At 37.0% G+C, this 19,259-nt stretch overlaps 1 protein-coding gene and 1 long non-coding RNA gene across 4 annotated transcripts in view; one reads left to right on the plus strand and one right to left on the minus strand.

Moving 5' to 3' along the window:
* Positions 1-19,259, minus strand: part of ELOVL6 (ELOVL fatty acid elongase 6) — a 151,558-nt gene that overhangs the window by 42,591 nt on the left and 89,708 nt on the right. For all 3 annotated transcript variants that reach the window (XM_074040311.1, XM_015450755.4, XM_005555689.5), the window contains exon 3: positions 8,693-8,824. In XM_074040311.1, coding sequence (XP_073896412.1) covers positions 8,693-8,824 — 132 coding nt within the window. The remainder of the gene's footprint in view (positions 1-8,692; positions 8,825-19,259) is intronic.
* Positions 1-19,259, plus strand: part of LOC135970976 (uncharacterized) — a 61,042-nt gene that overhangs the window by 18,071 nt on the left and 23,712 nt on the right. The window lies entirely within an intron of this gene.

Consider the following 19,259-nt stretch of genomic DNA (forward strand, 5'->3'; position numbering starts at 1 on the left):
TGTGTCAGTTTTGCGGGAAAAGATTCGATATACATGTTGGCTTGCATAGGGCAGTGGTCAAGGCAAGATTGTACATTTTTATGGCGAGATTGAGGTTTTAATGTATAAGCAAAAGTTTCAATTAAGGTTTAAACAGGGAAACAATATGCTACGTAGAGTATCCTTGGGTAGAGGAAACATTTGAAGGACAGCAACTAGTGGTTGTAAAACTGAAGATGTGAAGTGACAAAGATCATAATTGGAGGGTCCAGGGTGGAAACAGCGGTGTAGTCAGCTACCTAAGAGATTCCGACAAGAATTGATACACGTTGGTGACTGGGTAAAGGAGATACTTTGAATGACTTAAAGATGTTCATTAGGAAAATTGTGATAAATTTTAATGAAAAGAAATATCAAAAGGAGATCCAGTTTGGATATTTTAAATCTGAGTGATGATGTGTCAAATGTTTGGAAATATTACAGGCAGAGCAAGTTTTAGTCAAGAGGTCAATCCTAAAAACAAGAATTTGTTCGCAGTAAGTTATCAAATAATCAATGGTATTCTTCCTTTTTCTTTTTTATTGAGCCAACTCAATTTCTCAGTGGGTGATAAATAGAATAACTGTTGTATTTATCATCCAAATTGGGACATTCTTGGGAGTGAAGAAGGAGCTATTAATAATCACACTGAGACAACGTGCATAAAACTAAGACTGTCCAGAGCAGACCAGGATGCACGGACCCCGGTTAAAAGTTCCATCTTAAAAACTTTTAAGAGATAGAAAGTTGCCAAGTCCTTATTTTTATTATAGCTCGTGGTTTCTCAAAAGGAGTCAAGAATTCAGCTAGGGTCACTTTATTGTGATTTGAGACTAGAAAGACCAAACTCTGGCAAAGGATCCAGTTTTAGACATCTAGAAAACAAAGCAAATGTTAATGAAGTAGTTTATGTCATATAAGTCTGCTATTACCTATTCATGATGCTCCTGGCATGGTTAATGAAGCATGGAGGTTTTATGCAAGGGGGTGGGTGGTGATCCAAGCTAGTGTGGGTTGGCATTGGAATTTCTGATGTCAGGTCCCAGTTGAAGCAGTATTTTACTTGAGCTGTCTCTGATGTCAGGGGGATAGAAAAAATTCCTGGTGAGCAGGAAGAAGAGTGTATAAAGGGTAACGGGGTTTGTGTGTATATATACTATGGGCAGATACAGAAAGGACTTTATCCTGTAGCTGTAATTTGTCAGGTAGTTATGTTACTGCATGTATAGGTCATCAGAATAACAAAATTGATATTAATAATATAATAAATAGTTGCAATTTGTTAGTTATGTGAATGTGTGTATAGATGAACAGAACAACAAAATTGGTACTAATAACAAAACTGAACAGGACAATGGAGGGGTATCCTGCAGCTCTCAAAGGGATTCAAATACAACTCAAAATGCTTAACATGGCTGGGTGCGGTGGCTCAACCCTGTAATCCCAGAATTTTGGGAGGCCGAGGTGGGCGGATCACGAGGTCAGGAGTTCAAGACCAGCCTGGCCAAGATGGTGAAACCCTGTCTCTACTAAATATACAAAAACTAGCCAGGTATGGTGGTGGGCGCCTATAATCCCAGCTACTTGGGAGGCTGAGGCAGAGAATTGCTTGAACCCGGAGGGCAGAGGTTGCAGTGAGCAGAGATCATGCCACTGTACTCCAGCCTGGGTAACAGAGCGAGTCTCCATCTCAAATAAAATAAAATAAAAATTAAAACAAAATGCTTAACAAATCCACTATCCTACTATCTTTCAGACTAGATATCGTAATCTCCAGTTGTAAAAATGTTAGGGTGTCCTTCATCAAGGGAAGAAGCCAACTCTGGCAGTGCTAAGTAAATGGAAGGATTATTTTTCCTATGGGAATGGGCTTTTTAAACTTTACTGTTTATTAAGATTTTTGCCTTGAACATTTGTTGGGCTTTTTAATAATACAGTGTGGGTGCTTCACTTTTCTTTCAGTGCAAAGGGAAACAAAATATATTTTGTTGTCATTTTGTGACCTGACCTTTAAAACAATCAGTGTGCTGGAGATGTTATCTAGGTGTTACGTTATTCCTAGTCTCAGTTCTTTTATGTCTCAATAAATTATTGTTATTATGTTTATTATTATAAAACATAACTGCTCTAGCTATTTAGTTTTAAGAAAAATCTGATTCTGCAAAGAAAACTGTTATATACTCTGCCTTCAGAAAAAAGAAAACAAAGAAAAAGGATTTCCTATACATCCATTAATTTTACTCTAAAAAAAATAGGAGAAGCTGTAATTTACAAATATGGCATTAGAAGCAAATTGGAGTCAGCAATTGCTCTGGTTCTTTGATAAAATAACACAAAAATAGGAGGCTAAGGAAGGTACCAAGTATTGGTATGTGATATTTTACATTTTCGAGTAAGCTAAAGATAAAAACAAAACAAGTTTTGATAAAACAATAATTAAACGCACAATATCTGACCTACATCGTATCTGTCTACAGGTTAGAAACATTAACCATGGTAGATTCTTCAAGAGGTGAACACAGGGACAGAAAAGAAAGGTCCTCAAATCATCCTTCCAGCAAAACATACACACTTAACTGAGGGATACTGTCAGAAGAAAGAAAACAAAAGCTATTCTTCATTCTAACTATATACCGATCATTATTGGGTGGGATAGGTAGAGAATGAGGACCAATAAATTACAACATTGTGTTTTAACATAAACTTGCTTTATTTCTGCACCAGCAGTACTACCTGAATCTTATAATATGGCTACAATTGTTGCTGTTTCACTTAACAAACCAAATGTCATTAATTGCATTCAACTTTGCTTTTGTATAGCCCTTCTTTTTATCAAATAGCTATTTTTCCCTGCTTTGACCTTTTTGTAATAACATGTTGTAACATGTTACTACATGTAATGAAATGTTACAAAAGGAATTGAAGCCCCCTTTGGACTCTCTCTAGCCCTATTTCTCTCCCTCCCTTCCCCCAAACAGAGATACTTAGTATCCTGAGGTTTTCATGCATATTTGAATGCTTTTACGACATATATATTCATAAATGTAGTATTAACGAGGTTTTAAAATTTTCATAAGTGGTATTACACTTCCAGGATTATTTCCCAGCTTGCTTTTTTATTACTCCGCAATATGCTTTCCAAAGGCATCTTTGGCTTGTTACTTTTGTACTTTTGGTGTTACATTTAAAAATCTGACATTTATAACACATTTTTCATAAAATAGGAGCTTTTGTCCTATGACACTTAAAGCTTATGGATCCATTTACTTTATATAAATAATATCACTGCAATCATTGTCATTATTGTTTTTGTGGATTAAAATGGGCTACTTTTGGCAACCATAGGAATAAAAACTAAGACACTTATGAGGGGCTTATGCACAAACTGATTTCATTGTTCTAAAACTTGTCATTTTAATTGTACCATCATTTTATAGGTCAATCATGTCCTCACTCCTTCCATATGGGTTACAAACTGTCAGGTATTTTTCACTGGAACAGCTTCAGTTAGATTTATTATATACTTGTTGGCTTTAGAGATAAGGTAATTGCCAATAATTCTTCAGATATTAGACACTGAATTTGTCTATAAAATCTGGGGAAAACAGAACTTGAATGATTTGGTTAAATACCATTTATCTACTGCTTGCACTGTTAAACAGACTTTTCTGCAAGTTTCCTATGCTATATTTAAGCAGTTTGTTCATAAAAATCCCACAAAAGAAAAAAATAGAATAATTTTCTACTAATCTTGAATATATTTCATACTTAAGCCAGAGATAAAATTTAATAACAAAATGAAAATGTAGCCAGGAAATTACAATGAGGTTCAACAGGAAAAATTGCTGGTTAATAGGCGAGATGTCAAACTATAAAATGTAGAACATCTGGATTTGTGCAAATCATGCATAAAACAATTGAGGCCGGAGTAATCACCAGGAAACAGGAGTAAGCAAAGGTGAAGCAACTGTGATATTGGCACCTATAATGGGGAGATGGAGTGGGCGATAGGCCCTTGGCCATCACCTCACTGCAGACCATCTCATAGAAGAACTATCTCTGTCTCCTGAGCAAGGAATGTCTATACTTTTGTCATTAGACAATATTTGAAAATGCATGAATTATAGTGTAAGAGCCACTCAAAACTTTCTACAAAAATATATCCTTTATAAAAATGAAATTTTCATTTATGACCAAAATAAGAAATTTCTTAACACTCATTAAAACAACTGTTTGTGAAAAGCAGTTTTTTTGTTTGTTTCTTTTTGAGACAGAGTCTTGCTCTGTTGCATAAGCTGGAGTGCAGTGGCACAATCTCGGCGCACTGCAACCTCCACCTCCAGGGTTCAAATGATTCTCCTGCCTCAGCCTCCTGAGTAGCTGGGATTACAGGCGCGTGCCACCATGCCTGGCTAATTTTTGTATTTTTAGTAGAGACAGGGTTTCACCATGTTGGCCAGGCTAGTCTCAGACTCCTGACCTCAGGTGATCTGCCCGCCTTGGCTTCCCAAAGTGCTAGGATTACAGGTGTGAGCCACCATGCCTGACCAGAAGAGCATATTTTTGATGAATGTTTTATATCAACTTTATGAAATATTTGGATTCCAAAGAAACAACTACTTGAAATTCTACAGAATTGTGTACGGGATTAGATATGAATGTGTGTATATATATTTTAGGAAATGTGTTAAATGCAGAAAAACACAATAATAAATGGCCAATATGCAAAATTAAGAGTTGTCCACATTATTATACTTGTTTCATTTGTTCTGAATAACACATCACAAAAAAATAAATCTTTTTAACTTCTAAATTGCCAGTCCACTACAATCAACCTCTACAAATGCTGAAATTTTTTATTTATCCATTTATTCATTCATTTATTTTTTGAGACAGGGTCGCTCTGCTACCCAGGTTTGAGTGCAGTGGTGCTATAATGGCTCAATGCAGCCTCAGCCTCCCCAGGCTCAGGTGACCCTCCCACCTCAGCCTCCCAGGTAGCTGGGACTACAAGTGCACGACACCATGCTTGGCTAATTTTTGTACTTTTTGTAGAGATGGGGTTTTGCCATGTTGCCCAGGCTGGTCTTATTTTCTAAAAAATCATAGGAATTTAATAAATAAGATGTCTTATCTGCTTCGCCCCCCCAAAAAAGTAAAAAATTGAGTTTATTTTCTTCTAGTACCTCTATATTTTTATATTAAAAATATCATTCTGTAGTCAGACTTTTTACTTCCATGCACTGTTGACTAGCATTCTTTAAGCATAGAGAAATCTCAATATGTTCTTCCAAACACAGAAGCATAGAATTCCATTATCAGTGTTTCCCAAATTCTGGCTTAAAAATATTAAGATCCATTGTTTAAAACCTTAGACTGCAGATACTTGGATTTTTCTATATAGTTCTGGATTTTTAAATTTTATACAAAACGTGGCTCTGAAGAAAATAAAATAACAGAATCCATTAAATGAAAGAGAACACAATAAGTTGTCAGTCTAAAAAGGATAAAGTATCATTACTGACTTCTGCATGTGCATTGCAGGATAAAGTAAATGTAGAGTTACTGGTCAACATCGGGAACTTGGATTTTTGGCCTGAGAGGAAGGAGAAATAAAAGTTAAGTCATGAGAATGGTAAAGATTGTTTGGGACCAGCTTGGGCAACATAGTGAAACTCCATCTCTACCAAAAAAATATAGAAACTAGCCGGCTGTGGTGGTACATGCCTGTAGTCCCAGCTACATGGGAGGCTAAGGTAGGAGGATCACCTGAGGCTGGAGAGGTTGAGGCTGTAGGGAGCCGTGATTGTGCCACTGCATTTCAGCCTGGGTGACGGAGTGAGATCTTGTCTCCAAAAAAAAAAAATAATAATAGATTATATATGTCTATTCTACCTCAATAAGTAAATTTCCACTTCTGGCTTCTTTAAAGACTTAAATATAAGAACTTACTCAGCACCAACAACCGCCTTTAGTACCCAGATAGTGGTTTCTAAATATTATCTCCTCTCTACCATAGGAATTAGGGCTCTGATACGGTTTGGCTGGGTCCCCACCAAAATCTCAACTTGAATTGTATCTCCCAGAATTCCCACCTATTGTGGGAGGAACCCAGCCGGGGGGTCGGGGGATGGTGGTAATTGAATCATAGGGGCTGGTGTTTCCTATGCTATTCTCATGATAGTAAGTCTCTCGAGATCTCACGGGTTTATCAGGGGTTTCCGCTTTTGCTTCTTCCTCGTCTTCTCTTTCCTCTACCATGTAAGAAGTGCCTTATGCCTCCCGCCATGATTGTGAGGTCTCCCCAGTCATGTGGAACTGTAAGTCCAATTAAACCTCTCTTTCTTCCCAGTTTCGGGTATGTCTTTTATCAGCAGCATGAAAGGCTTTTTGGAGAAATGGCTGATTCCAGTTCTGGACAAGAAATATACAACATGCCTGGCCCGAAATACCTTGTAATTAAAGAAAAAAATCAAACTATCACCATCAAATGGAATAGCAGTGGACTTAAAACACATCAAAATCATGTCTCAAAATCACTGGCATATAAAAAAGTACACATCCATAAGTTTATAATGATTCTTAAGAAAACAAATCTTATTGTTTACATGCTAGCTAACTTTAAAAAAAAACCTGATGAATATAGACAAAGAATCGAGCATTTATCCTAATCTTTGCTATAATAACTGTATATACTTCAAGATAACCAAATAGTTGATAAAGGCAAGTTGTTTCTTATAGAAAACCTCTTCAAATATTAAACCTGAATGTAATAAACCTTCTAGATCTAACTACAACTTAAAAGAAATAGAAGGTACAGAAAAATGGAATCAAGCAAAATCCAGGCCAGAGGAAACTCTATGGGGTAAACTATCTGGTTTCTTCAAAGGATGAATCATAAGGAAAAAGAGAGGAAATCTGTAAGTCAAAAGATATCAGTTAATGGAAATGTAAAGATCTCATTTTGATCCAGGTTCTTAAAAATAAACTGTAAAACAGGAATCATTTATGAGACAACTAAAGACATTTGAAATTTAATGAGAAATTATTTATTTAGGTAAGATCATAATACTGTGTTTATTTTTAAAAAGTACTTAACCTTTAGCCATGGTATGATTTCAATAAGAATTATTTCAGCCTCTATTATTAATAGTTCCAAATAATTTGGGGATGAGAAACAAGGTGAGCAAGATTAAATGAAGTAAAATCAGCCAAGTGTTGACAATTGTTTAATCAAGGTAAGGGGTGCAGGGGAGTCATTGTACTTTTTTACTCTGCTTACAAGTGTTAAAATTTAAAATAACAAAAGACAAAGGTTCAGGGAATATTGAAAAATCAGTAAAATGGTGAAAGGCTTCATTAGGATAGAGATAAATTCCCCACAAATATCAAAATACTTTAGGTGAGGCATATCTGTCAAACTTAAATGTAAATAAAAATGAAAAGACTTCTTTATATTACAGAGAATCATGACCTGATACAGATTGAACTGGAAGGAGATTTTAGTGACAGATCCAAATCATGAGTACTTCAAACTTAGGGCCTTACAAATTGCACTGAAATAAAAAGTATATTCAGCAGTGGTGAGCAAGTGGGTGTTTTAGATGGAGGGATCCAACATTATGGAAAGGCACAGATCATAAGAGTTTAATGGAAATACTCTTCCTGCTCAGTCATTTTTAATAAGCTTTAAGTGACTAATGAAGCTTTAATGATAACATCCAGTTCTGCTTAGAAGTAGAACAGTTAATATACAATATGAAAAAATACAAATGAGTATTTATAAATATGAAAATGAATAGTTTTGTGTTTCATAGTATATGTACATTTACTCTCCTCCTGTTCCTCCCCAAGCCTAGTTATAAACTTGCTCGTTTTGACAAGCAAAACACCAACAGAACAGGTGCCTTTGTTAGCACTCTAGGTAAATCCTGGCACTTGCTTGGACACCAGCTGGGTGCTAATTAGTCTTGTGATTGCCTAGATCACAAAATAATACAAGACTGGAAATGCTCCTGAAAGCTTCTGGAGGAATGAGTCTGCACACCGGCTGACAGATGCCCTGGAGAGAACAGGCCTTGTCCTGACAGCCTCTGTGTTGAGTTCTTTCACATTTGTGAAGCTAGAGCTGGCTACATAAGCACATGCCTGCAAGTCTGTTCAGGGAATGTGGGTGGAGGGTGCTTTTGAAGATGCAGAGCAAAAGCATTCTCTGGTCTATCAATACTGACACAGATGTCCAGTGTCTGGTCTATGTCTAAGCGTCATCTTTTGATTAAGTGTTAGCAATAGCACACCCAGGGTATTTGAACCCTATTCTCCAATAGACTTCAACAGGTTACTTGTGTGCCTTCCCATTTAACCTTTCATCTATATTTAGCCAATAACACTAATGAATTACTGTACTGCTTCTCATCCTAACAGATGAATCAGATTACTGCATGGCCAATTTGGACAGGACAAGAGATGGCCTGACAATTCTCGAAATATACAAGGTTGGGTACATCATGGCAAATGGTTGCAGTGAAGGCTTTCTTTCTGAACACTTTATTTTATGTCCTCATCATATTCAGTAATCAAAAATATCAGATTTAAAATCAAATGCTCAATCATTGCATTCTTTCAGCAAGTGATAAAATGGATACATTTTATTAGAAAAATGAAAAAAACCTACCTGAAGACTGCAAGGGTCAGAGACCAGAGCACTAATGGCTTCCTCAGTTCAAACTTTGCTCGTTTGTTCATTAGGTGCCGACCACCGAATACAAAGGCAGCATACAGAGCAGAAAACAGGAAAGATTTCTTCCTGCAAACAAGCAAACAAAATCTTTAAGATATTTTTAGTCATTAGGAAACATCAAATTTTGTACCAGTTCTCCTCTTTTTAAGCATTGAAAAAATACTCTTGAGAACATTCCTGCTTCACTGAAGAGGGAGTCTAGTCCACATGGCAAACTGGTGTTCTATTGAAATCTCCCTTGACAAATCAGGTCTTCCAGCAGTTTAACCAACATATTAAGTATCACGCCAGAATAGACATACTTCCTTTGTAGGCTCTATGACTGAAATTTCAATAACATAGCATCGAAGTACAAAAAGTAGCCTTTTCACTAAGAGAAATAATTTTATTCTTTAGAGTTTGTTGAGCCAATTTAGATACATACATGAATTTTTAAAAAGTATTTTTATTGGAACTATTTGGTGACATGGTTGTGTCTTGGAACAAGATAGACATTTAAAATTTTATCTTGGGTGGGCGTGGTGGCTCATGCCTATTATCCCAGCACTTTGGGAGGTTGAGGTGGGTGGATCACTTCAGGCCAGGAGTTTGAGACCAGACTGGCCAACATGGTAAAACTCCCTCTCTATTAAAAATAAAAAATGTAGCCAGGCATGGTGGTGGGCACCTGTTATCTTAGCTACTTGGGAGACTGAGGCAGGAGAATCGCTTGAACCCAGAAGGCAGAGGTTGCAATGAGCCACGATTTTTGAGACTCCCTCTCAAAAAGGCAAAAGAATGAAAGAATGGTTACTCCATAGGCAGATTAGCCCTGAGGACTGCTGGCTGGCTATTTTTATGGGTTTTTAAATTACATGCTAAACAAGGGGTGGATTATTCATGAGTGTGCTGGGGAAAGGGGCGGAGATTTCCCCAGGAAGAGAACTGAGGGTTCCTTCCATTTTTAGACTGTATACTCTACCATGGCATTTGTAAATTGTCATGGTGTTGATGGGAGTGTCTTTTAGCATGCTAATGCATTATAATTAGCATATAATAAGCAGTGAGGATGATCAGAGGTCACTTTTGTTACCATCTTGGTTTGGGTGAGTTTTGGCCAGCTGCTTAACCATATCCTGTTTTATCAGCAGGGTCTTTGTGATCTTGTGCCAACCTTCTATATTATCCTGTGACTAAGAATTCCTAACCTCCTGGGAATGCAGCCCAGTAGGTCTCAGACTCATTTTACTTAGCCCCTATTCAAGATAAAGTCACTCTAGTTCAAATGCCTCTGACAACAATACTGATAATGCCAAAAAATAAATTCAAAAGCAAAAATCAACAAACTTCTATAATAGAACTATGATTTGACAGAAAGCAATAGAAACCTTATAAATAATTTAAACAGTTGAGCATGTTTCCTAAGAAAGCAATGTTTCTCTTAAAATGGGTCTTCCCCATTCAATTAGATCAATAAGGAAAGGGTTGAGAGGTAAGTTACAAAACATAATATCAAAAGCAAAATGTGTTCACCTAAAGAGTATTATTTGTAAAATGCTTCATGTTTTCTCCCTTCATGCTGACATGTAATGCTGACTCATAAGGGACTTTGCTATTTACACAAAGCAGCATTCCTATGTAAATGAATGCAAGTGACCTACTTAGTGAATACCAAATAATGCAATGATTCCAGAAATCAACGCAGAAGTAAAAATTAAATAAATCACTTTCACTGAGGTTTACAGACTCTTCTCTTGGTCACACAAGACCTGGAACACAGTAGGTGCTTAATAAATATCTGTTGAATTAACATGGTCTTGTCCTATCAAATTTTCTGATGGGGAAAATAATTAGGCATGTGTGTACAGTAAACAGGCAGTAAACACAAAGTTGTACTTTCCCTGTAATAATAACTAAAGAGTCCGATATTCAGAAAAATATTATGTTACATTTTCTTCCCCCAGAAAGACATTGATTATTTCTATACTTCAATGAAAAGTGGAAAAGTGAGACAATTTTGTGGAAACTTTAACTATTGGACATTTCAGGAGGAAAGTACTTTTGGCCATAAATTATATATATATTGCTTTATTTCTCCTGTGGAAATTGCAAGGGCATGGAATTAAATTACTTAAGAGTCACAATCACCATTTCTGTTTATGCACATATAAGCAAAGACTAAAGAAAAATAAAGTTCTACCAAGTAGGCGATAGTAATATGAAAAAGTATATACTTTTTTCTAATTTATAAAGGTAATAAATGACAATAATCACATATAATGATTTATAGAGTGTCTACCTATGGGTAGACATGATGCCAAAAAGCTTTACCATTTAATACTCATGGTGCAGGTAAAGTATTATCTTTATTTCATAGATAAACAGGCTTAGAGGTAAAGTAGGCCTAGATTTTCCTGTTCTTGTGGTAAACTTTCAGAAGAAAAAGGGGTACTTGATGTGTTATCTTATAAGCTGTAAAAATTCCTTAAGCTCTCCTGTTGAATTACATAATCATTGCATAATGTGTAGAACATTGTGTAACTGTGAAAAGATGAAGAAGAATTTCCTATCTTCATGTTTCTACTGTCATATTTTCTGAGCCTGGGAAACTTTCATCCAAACCCTCTTCGCTTCTTTGAGAACAGAAATTAGTTATACATATACCACTGAAGACATTTCCTTAACATTATTATTTATCTTACCCATTCAACATACTTGAGATTCTGATTTTTGCTGTATTAACTGTATTACTTGCAATCATAAACAAACCAAGTTAAATGAATGTCTTCATACAATCCTATCATTCTAGCCATAAAGGGAAAAGTAATGCCTCAAGAACCAAGAAAAGAATAAAAAATCTTCCCTATGTATTTTTTCTCTAATTTCCTCACTTCTAAAATGAGAAGTAGTCCTAATGCACTGCTCACATCCCAGCAAGGGCCATTCACTTTTCCACATAATTTTTAGAGCTCTCTACAAAGCAATTCAACAGCTAAGGCAATGAAGTCAGTCAGTACAGAATCATAGAACTTGATAATTGCAAGGAACCTTAGAGGTGGAGCCCAATTTCCTCCTTCAACAGAAGAGAGAATAGGGAACCTGATGACAGTAGTCACTCACAGTCACACAGCTGCACACTCTACACTGCTCAAGACTATCCAACATTGTCATGGCTGTGGTCAAGCAGGTAGGTAAACACAAAATAACTGTATAAGCTATATCTGGGTTACAGGTAGTTAACGGGAATCGGTTTAAGTGCTGTGATCAAAGTAAGTTGTTCATTGCGTGCACAGAAATCTTTTACTGTGGTGAAATTCAAATCCTTTGGGTTAGTTTAGAATTAAACCTAAGCATCTGCTACAAGTGGGAGTTGCCTAAGGAAGCATTAACACTTACCTCTTTAACTGAGTTATTTATGGTTGAATGTATCCATACTGCTTAGAAGAAGGTAAGATTTTCTTTAATGAACAGAGCAATTTTAATGAATTAAAATTGCCTTTCCTTTCTGGCATCTCTCCAGTAAAGTTCAACTGTATTCAAGATGAATAATGGTTTGCCACTAGCCCACGTAGCTTTTAATGTGGATAGATTGCTTTCCTAATGGTTCAGTGGTAATACTTTGTATACCGGCAGGCCTCCATACTTGGGTATAATGGTAACACTACTGTTTTATTATCAGATAATTAGTCATTTTGAGATAGCATGGACTCTTCTCGTTTAATAAATTTTAAATGTGCATCATATAGCACAACCCGTAATTATAGGTACTTAATAAGTACTTTTCAGCATGGTGATTTGGGAGTTATGATTACCAGGTGACCAACCAAATAAAGACAACCCAAACGAAATACTGATGTGCTTTAATTCTGTCAAGCTTATATTTATCCTTTTTACCCTTCTATTTCTGTCATCAAGATGAACAATGGAAATTATTCCATAATTAATAAAAATGAATAGTGGATTTATCCTTAGAAATCTGAATTTCTCTATCATACTGTCTTGTTCCAAAACATTCCTAGGACATGCTTTTTTGATTCTTACCAGAGTAGCTGAGCAAGTTCTCACTTATGATTTGTATTTATTGCTCTACCCATTAACATTTCTGAAACAGCATGCATAAATTGAAATATATGCTTTTTTAAACTCATGGGATGTCACTGAAACCAGTGCTTAGCTTGAGTCTCCTTAGCATTCACATCAAAATTTCTGTACCCCAAGAGTCAAACTAGTTTATTTGCTAATGAAGAAATGTTTATGTGGGCAGTATTTCAACATAGGATTAATTGCTAATGAACAGCTTGGGAAGCTGACCTGAGCTCCCTCCTGGCTCTTTCATGTCGTATCTACAAGCTCTTCATTATGACTATTGTACACATGTGAGGTACAAGGAGTTGGGAAAGTAAAAAGCAGTGAAGGAAAAAAGAAAAGGGCACTGCCCAGTTCAGCTGATACCTATCTACCTAGTGCAGAAAAAGTTTTCATGTTCTAAGGTGAAGAGTCTGACGCTGAGACAGAATGCCAACTGGTGCACCCCCCTCCTAAGAGTCCTCTTGTAGTTGAGTTTCTGACTCAAGTCAGGAAACAACGTATGGTTCTGAAAGTGATTTTAAGGATACAAATAAAGTAGGGACCCAGAGACTAGAGGAAATAACACTACTTTTTGCCAATATGACATTTAATGTATGTCTATGGTGGTTATAATTTGATAAGAATATTAAAATAAGATTATCTTGAGAGGGATCCTGAGGTTTCTTAAAGTCCTTCCCAGGGCTGAATTCTGTCACATTCTTAAGGATTCTGCAAGACTTCATATAGGCATTTCTTTACATTAAAAAAATGGAAATTTTTCAGCAGTTTTTTCTTTTTTTTTTTCTTTTGAGGCAAGGTCTCATTCTGTCGTCTAGGCTGGAGTGTAGTGGTGTGATCATGGCTCACTGCAGCCTCAGCCTCCTGGGCTCAAGCAGTCTTCCCACTTCAGCCTTCTGGGTAGCTGGCACTACAGGTGTGCCTAATTCTTTTAATTTTTTTGCAGAGATGGGGTCCCAGTATGTTGGCCAGACTGGTCCCCAACTCCTGGACTGAAGCAATCCTCCTGCCTCAGTCTCCCAAAGAGCTGGGATTACAGATGTAAGCCACCACTCCTGGCCAGGAGGTTTTATTCATAAGTAAATTAACTATATGCCCAGAAATTCTGACAAACAATAATTTTGTGAATAATCATGAAAATATGCCCATAATTGATATAAAGAAAAAGTGGCTTTATAATTGCAAGACAAAGCCATAACTAAGGTAAAGGGTTCCTTATTCTTATTCCACTCTGTTGTGTATGACCACGGAAACCAAATAAGGTATGATGTCTAAGCTGCTTTGAGTTGTAAGCACTTCTTTCCCTTTTTGCCTCACCTTCCAGATACTAATTCAGAGATCACAGGTTCTCCTTATCGATTTTTTTTAAAGGTGTGAAAACTAGTTTTTAGTTTTTCTATCCTTGAAGTAGGCCATAATCAAAGTAGAGTTACATTTAGTACACCAGATTCAATAACATGGCTACACATCCCTTTACAGGAAAGTACACCCCTCTTAGAAGCAGAGTGGACATGGAAATTCCTTGTATACATCTGTAAACTTATCTTTTTCCTCCCTGTCACCTTTTTAAAAATCTTGGTGCATTCTGTTTTTGTATTACAACTGGAAATAAGATTTTGGGGGAGAAAATACTTTCAAAATGTTAAAACAAAAACCTGCACATCTAAAAAGAATCTTTAATACTTAAATTGGCAGGATATCAATTCCCTTTGTTTCCTTAGAATTCCTTTTTTTTTTTTAGTAGCTGATGAAAATGTTGATATCCACCCATCCATTCAAAATTCAATAAACCTTTTAGGTTTTTTTTCCTTCTGTTAAGTTTAAGCCATGGCCAAGGAAATTTAATAAACTTATTGTATTCCTTTGCAGTATGGTTAGTATGACATTGAATGAAAAAAGGATCCTTATATGAGAGTAAATTCTGCCTCTGCTAATCTAGTTAGAAAAATTTACATGATAACACATGGTTACATGGGGGGTCAGTAGCAAATGTGTGTTACAGATTATGTTTGATAAAGAGCTAAGGAAGGAGATTATTGTCATGAGAAAATGCTGTGGAAGATTTAAGAGTGGACCCTGAAGGCTTTGGATGGATGGGCAAAGGGCAAGTAGCAATAGGCAGTGGAGTTAGGTGTGAGCTAAACCGGGAGTCTGTCATACTAGATGCTGTGGGTTGGGTATGGCAGAAAGCTTGTTGGGAGACGCAGGCTAAAGTTGGGCTGTGTGACGCTCTGAAAACTGCAGCAGAGTTCAGGCTGTATCTGCACCTCAAGTTTGCAGTAAGTTGTGAGGCATGTGCCCAGTAGTTTGTTACTAATAATTAAAGTACAGGACTGAAATGCATGGCTTAATTTTTCTTTTTCTTCTTAAATAAACAATAAACTAAATGACACATATTCCATCATGTCCCATGGGTGAGAGATGGGGAAGTAATAACTTGTGCCCCCAGAAAAGTGGATAGAGAACTGCTGGATGAAGTCATGAAGGGCACTGAAAGTCTTTGAGCTGGGAAGGAAGACAGAATTTAAAAAGATGTTCACAGAGAAACTTGGTATGCATTATTTGTACCCCAGAGGGCAGATGTGGCAAAAGTTGAATTCCGGATCTCTCGATCAATGCACTGAAGTGTGTGTGTGAACTGCGACTCTTCACAGGAATCATCAGATGGGATCACCTTTAGGAATGAATATGCTCCTGTTCATAGTAAAAGATAGCAAACTGCTAGGCTAATCACAGCATTATTTCAGTAGGGTTGATGTTTGCGGCTCAGCAAATTGTCAGTTTCAATCCTAAAGCATTGCATCTTAGGTACAAGAATATTTTTTGTTTCAGTAGATAAGGCTCTATAAAACTGATCAGAAAAAATCAGTATTGAAGTTAGAACCAAAGACTGTAGACTGTCCCTGCTACTCTAGTTAGCAAAATCAAACAAAGAATTAAAATTCGGGCCGAGTATGGTGGCTCATGCCTGTAATCCCAACACTTCGTGAGACTGAGGAGGGTGGATCACTTGAGGTCAGGAGTTCAAGACCAGCCTGGACAACATGGTGAAACCCCCTCTCTACTAAAAATACAAAAAATTAGCTGGGTATGATGGTACATGCTTGTAATCCCAGCTATTCAGGAGCCTAAGGCAGAAGAAGCTCTTGACCCTGGGAGGCAGAGGTTGCAGTGGGCCGAGATCACACCATTGCACTCCAGCCTGGGCAACAAAGCAAGACTCCATCTCAAAAACAAAAACAAAATAATTAAAATCCATTCAATTTTTTATCTCCTTAGAATAAAGCTTGCCATCACCCCCAAATCAAAACCTGGCAGAAAACACATCAGTGACTGGGCATGGTGGCTCACGCCTATAATCCCAACACTTTGGGAGGGCAAGGCGGGAGTATTACTTGTCCCAGGAGTTCAAGACCAGCCTAGGTAACACACTGAGACCCCATCTCTACAAAAAAATTAAAAATTAGTCTGGGTGGTGGTGCATGCCTGTAGTCCCAGCTACTTGGGAGACTGGGCTGGGAGGACTGTTTGTGCCTGGGAGGTTGCAGCTGCAGTGAGCATGATTGCCCCACTGCACTCCAGCCTGGGCAACAGAGTGAGACCCTGTCTCAAAAAAAAAAAAAAAAAAGCCAAAAACAAAAAAAGTCAGTGGTCTTATTTAGACAAATCTCCCATCCCCAGTTGAAAGCAAACTAAAAATGATCTCTATGATGAAAAAATAATTTCTAGTTTGTTTTGTTTGAGAGTATTGTTACAGGTGAGAATTTCCAGTAACAATCTAGTCATAGTAAAACATAAAACTCTCGTGGCCATTTAAAACAATAATTTCTGAATAAGAGAGGCAGCATGTAGAAATAGAATTCAGAAGGTGGTTTTAGCAGCAATTCAATTTCATTGCACCAATTTTCTTGATCAAATACTCTTCATTTTAAGAAAAAGGTATCATATGAATTTCCAATGAGGCAATGTTCACTTGTTAAATTATTTCAAAATATAACAATGATGAGCCAGGCCTAATGGCATCCGCCTGTAGTCCCAGCTACTCAGGAGACTGAGGTGGGAGAGGCCCTTGAGCTTGAGAGATCGAAGCCAGCCTGAGCAACATAACAAGACCCCATCTCTTGAAAATGAAAAAACGTGTAACAATAATGGTAATATAAAAAGTGTACTATAATTCTGAAATGCCTCCTATTAAATAAGAGTAGTTGAGTGACTCTCCTGTCACCAAACTAAACTTTATCTCTTATAGCCTTAAAAATCTATAATATAAATGAAGCATCAGTCATTTATTTTCCTAAATATAAAATTTTCTTGGGCCTGAAGTTACACAAGTACAGTTATGGGCTATGTCAGTCAAAGCTGTAGGCATTTTTTTTTTTTAAATCTTCTTTTCCAGTCCAGTGGCCTAATGACCATAGACATACAGAATCTCAAGATTGGAATAGACCTTAGAGATCTAGTCTAAACTTTTCAACTTAAGAATTCCTTGCTAAAAAATCCCTGGCTGATGGTCCTCTAATTTCTACTAAATGTAGAAATAATGACTGGAACCTTGAGGTCATTAGTTCCTGATCATATGGTACAGGGGGGCTTCTTTAAAAACTGACCCAAATGCTGAAAGCCACTCATCTTTCCCCTATGGATGACCAGCGCCTTTTCAAACAAACAGGCTACACTTAGAGTTTAATATAAAAATCTGTTTCCTGGTTGTCTTTATCCTAAAGAAGCCTGGAATGTCTTATAACTAATAGACCTATCTGAGAGCTGGAGGCTAAAACTAGAAGTGAAAAAACACTGTCAAAAGGAGATGATTATTCACAATGCATGGAAAACCGGATTTCAGGTTTATAAGATTAAGTCCAATTCAAACTGAAAATTTTCCTAGATTTAAATCAAAACCAAGAAAAATAACAGCTTGCACAATTATATAAACAAACATAAACATATCCATGTTTGTGAGCACTTTCTCTGTACTCAAGGACTGACATTTATATCGAAGGAGAATCCATTTCTGTTGCAGGTTACCACTACCTTAATATTTATATAGGGTTTTCATTTCCACGAATCACCTCACAGACAACTGAAAATTCCAAAAGCTAGAAAATAAAATGAAGGGGAAAACATGGCATGTTTTCATGTTAACTATTGGATAAATAAATATACTCTTGTCACTAGTGATTCCCTCAATATAAATTTTGAAAAGAAACTGGGGAAGCAATGAGAAAATATACCCCAAATACTATTTCTGGACTAGAGAAAATATCTCAGCAGTGATGACGATCTCATGGTTAGCTCATAAATTGATTTTGTCAGCAAAATTAAATGTACATAAGAAATTAAGCTTGAGAAAACTGGCAGTAATCAGAAGAAATATATTTTTAGTAATGAGTGAAAATGACTTAAACATTGTTTTTACTTATGAGATTATCACCCGATTGCCCAAGAATTCTGAATTTCATTTTGTTCTTAAAAATAATAATAAAGGGCCAAGCATGATGGCTCATGCCTGTAATCCCAGCAATTCAGGAGGCCTCGGTGGGAAGATGGCTTGAGGCCAGGAATCCAAGGCCAGCCTGGGTAATATGGTGAGAACCTGTCTCTACAAAAAAAACTTCCAAAAATAATATGGCAACATTGTGATTGGGGCTTTCATACTGCTCCTTCAAAATCTGAACTCTCATTCAGTGACATAAGAGGATAAAGTCTGCAGACACTAGCTTTGAGAACTCCGATAATGAGGACAGCTACAACAGATTCTCACAAACTGAATGACTTCTAACAACACAAATGTATTATTTTAGAGTTCTGGATGTTAGAAATCTGAAATGAGTCTTATGGAGCTAAAATCAAAGAGTCACCAGTGCTGCATTTCTTCTAGAGGATCTATGGCAGAATCCATTTCCTTGCCTTTTCCAACATCTAGAGGCCACTTGACATTCCTTGGCTCATGGCCGCCTCCTTCTCCATCTTCAAAATGCATCATACCAAGCTGTTTCCATGGTCACGTCACTTTATCTGACTCTGATCTCCCCGACTCCCTGGTAAGAACCCTGTGAATACATTGGGCCCACCAGACAATCCAGGGCCACAGCCTAGAAGCTTCAATTATAACAACCCATGTGGTTAGACGTCCCCTACCCAAAGATATTCTGGAATAATCTCACCATCTCAAATTCCTCAACCTAATTGCATCGGCAATAGGTCTTTTGCTATATAAAGTAACAAATTCACAGGTACCGGGGATTAAGATGTGCACATTTTTGAGGGACTGTTATTCTGTTTACCACATGGATTAAACTAAGTTGTAAGATCTAAAGCCATTCTTGTACTAAAATGCATAGGAGACCCCTACAGATGCAAATGTTTCATGTCTGTTCCTGGTTTGCCATCTCCAAAGCCAGGTTCTTCCCCTCAAGAAAGCATTTTAGAATCCAAA

The sequence above is a fragment of the Macaca fascicularis genome, chromosome 5, assembly GCF_037993035.2.
Source record: "Macaca fascicularis isolate 582-1 chromosome 5, T2T-MFA8v1.1".
NCBI classification, from domain to species: Eukaryota; Metazoa; Chordata; class Mammalia; order Primates; family Cercopithecidae; genus Macaca; species Macaca fascicularis.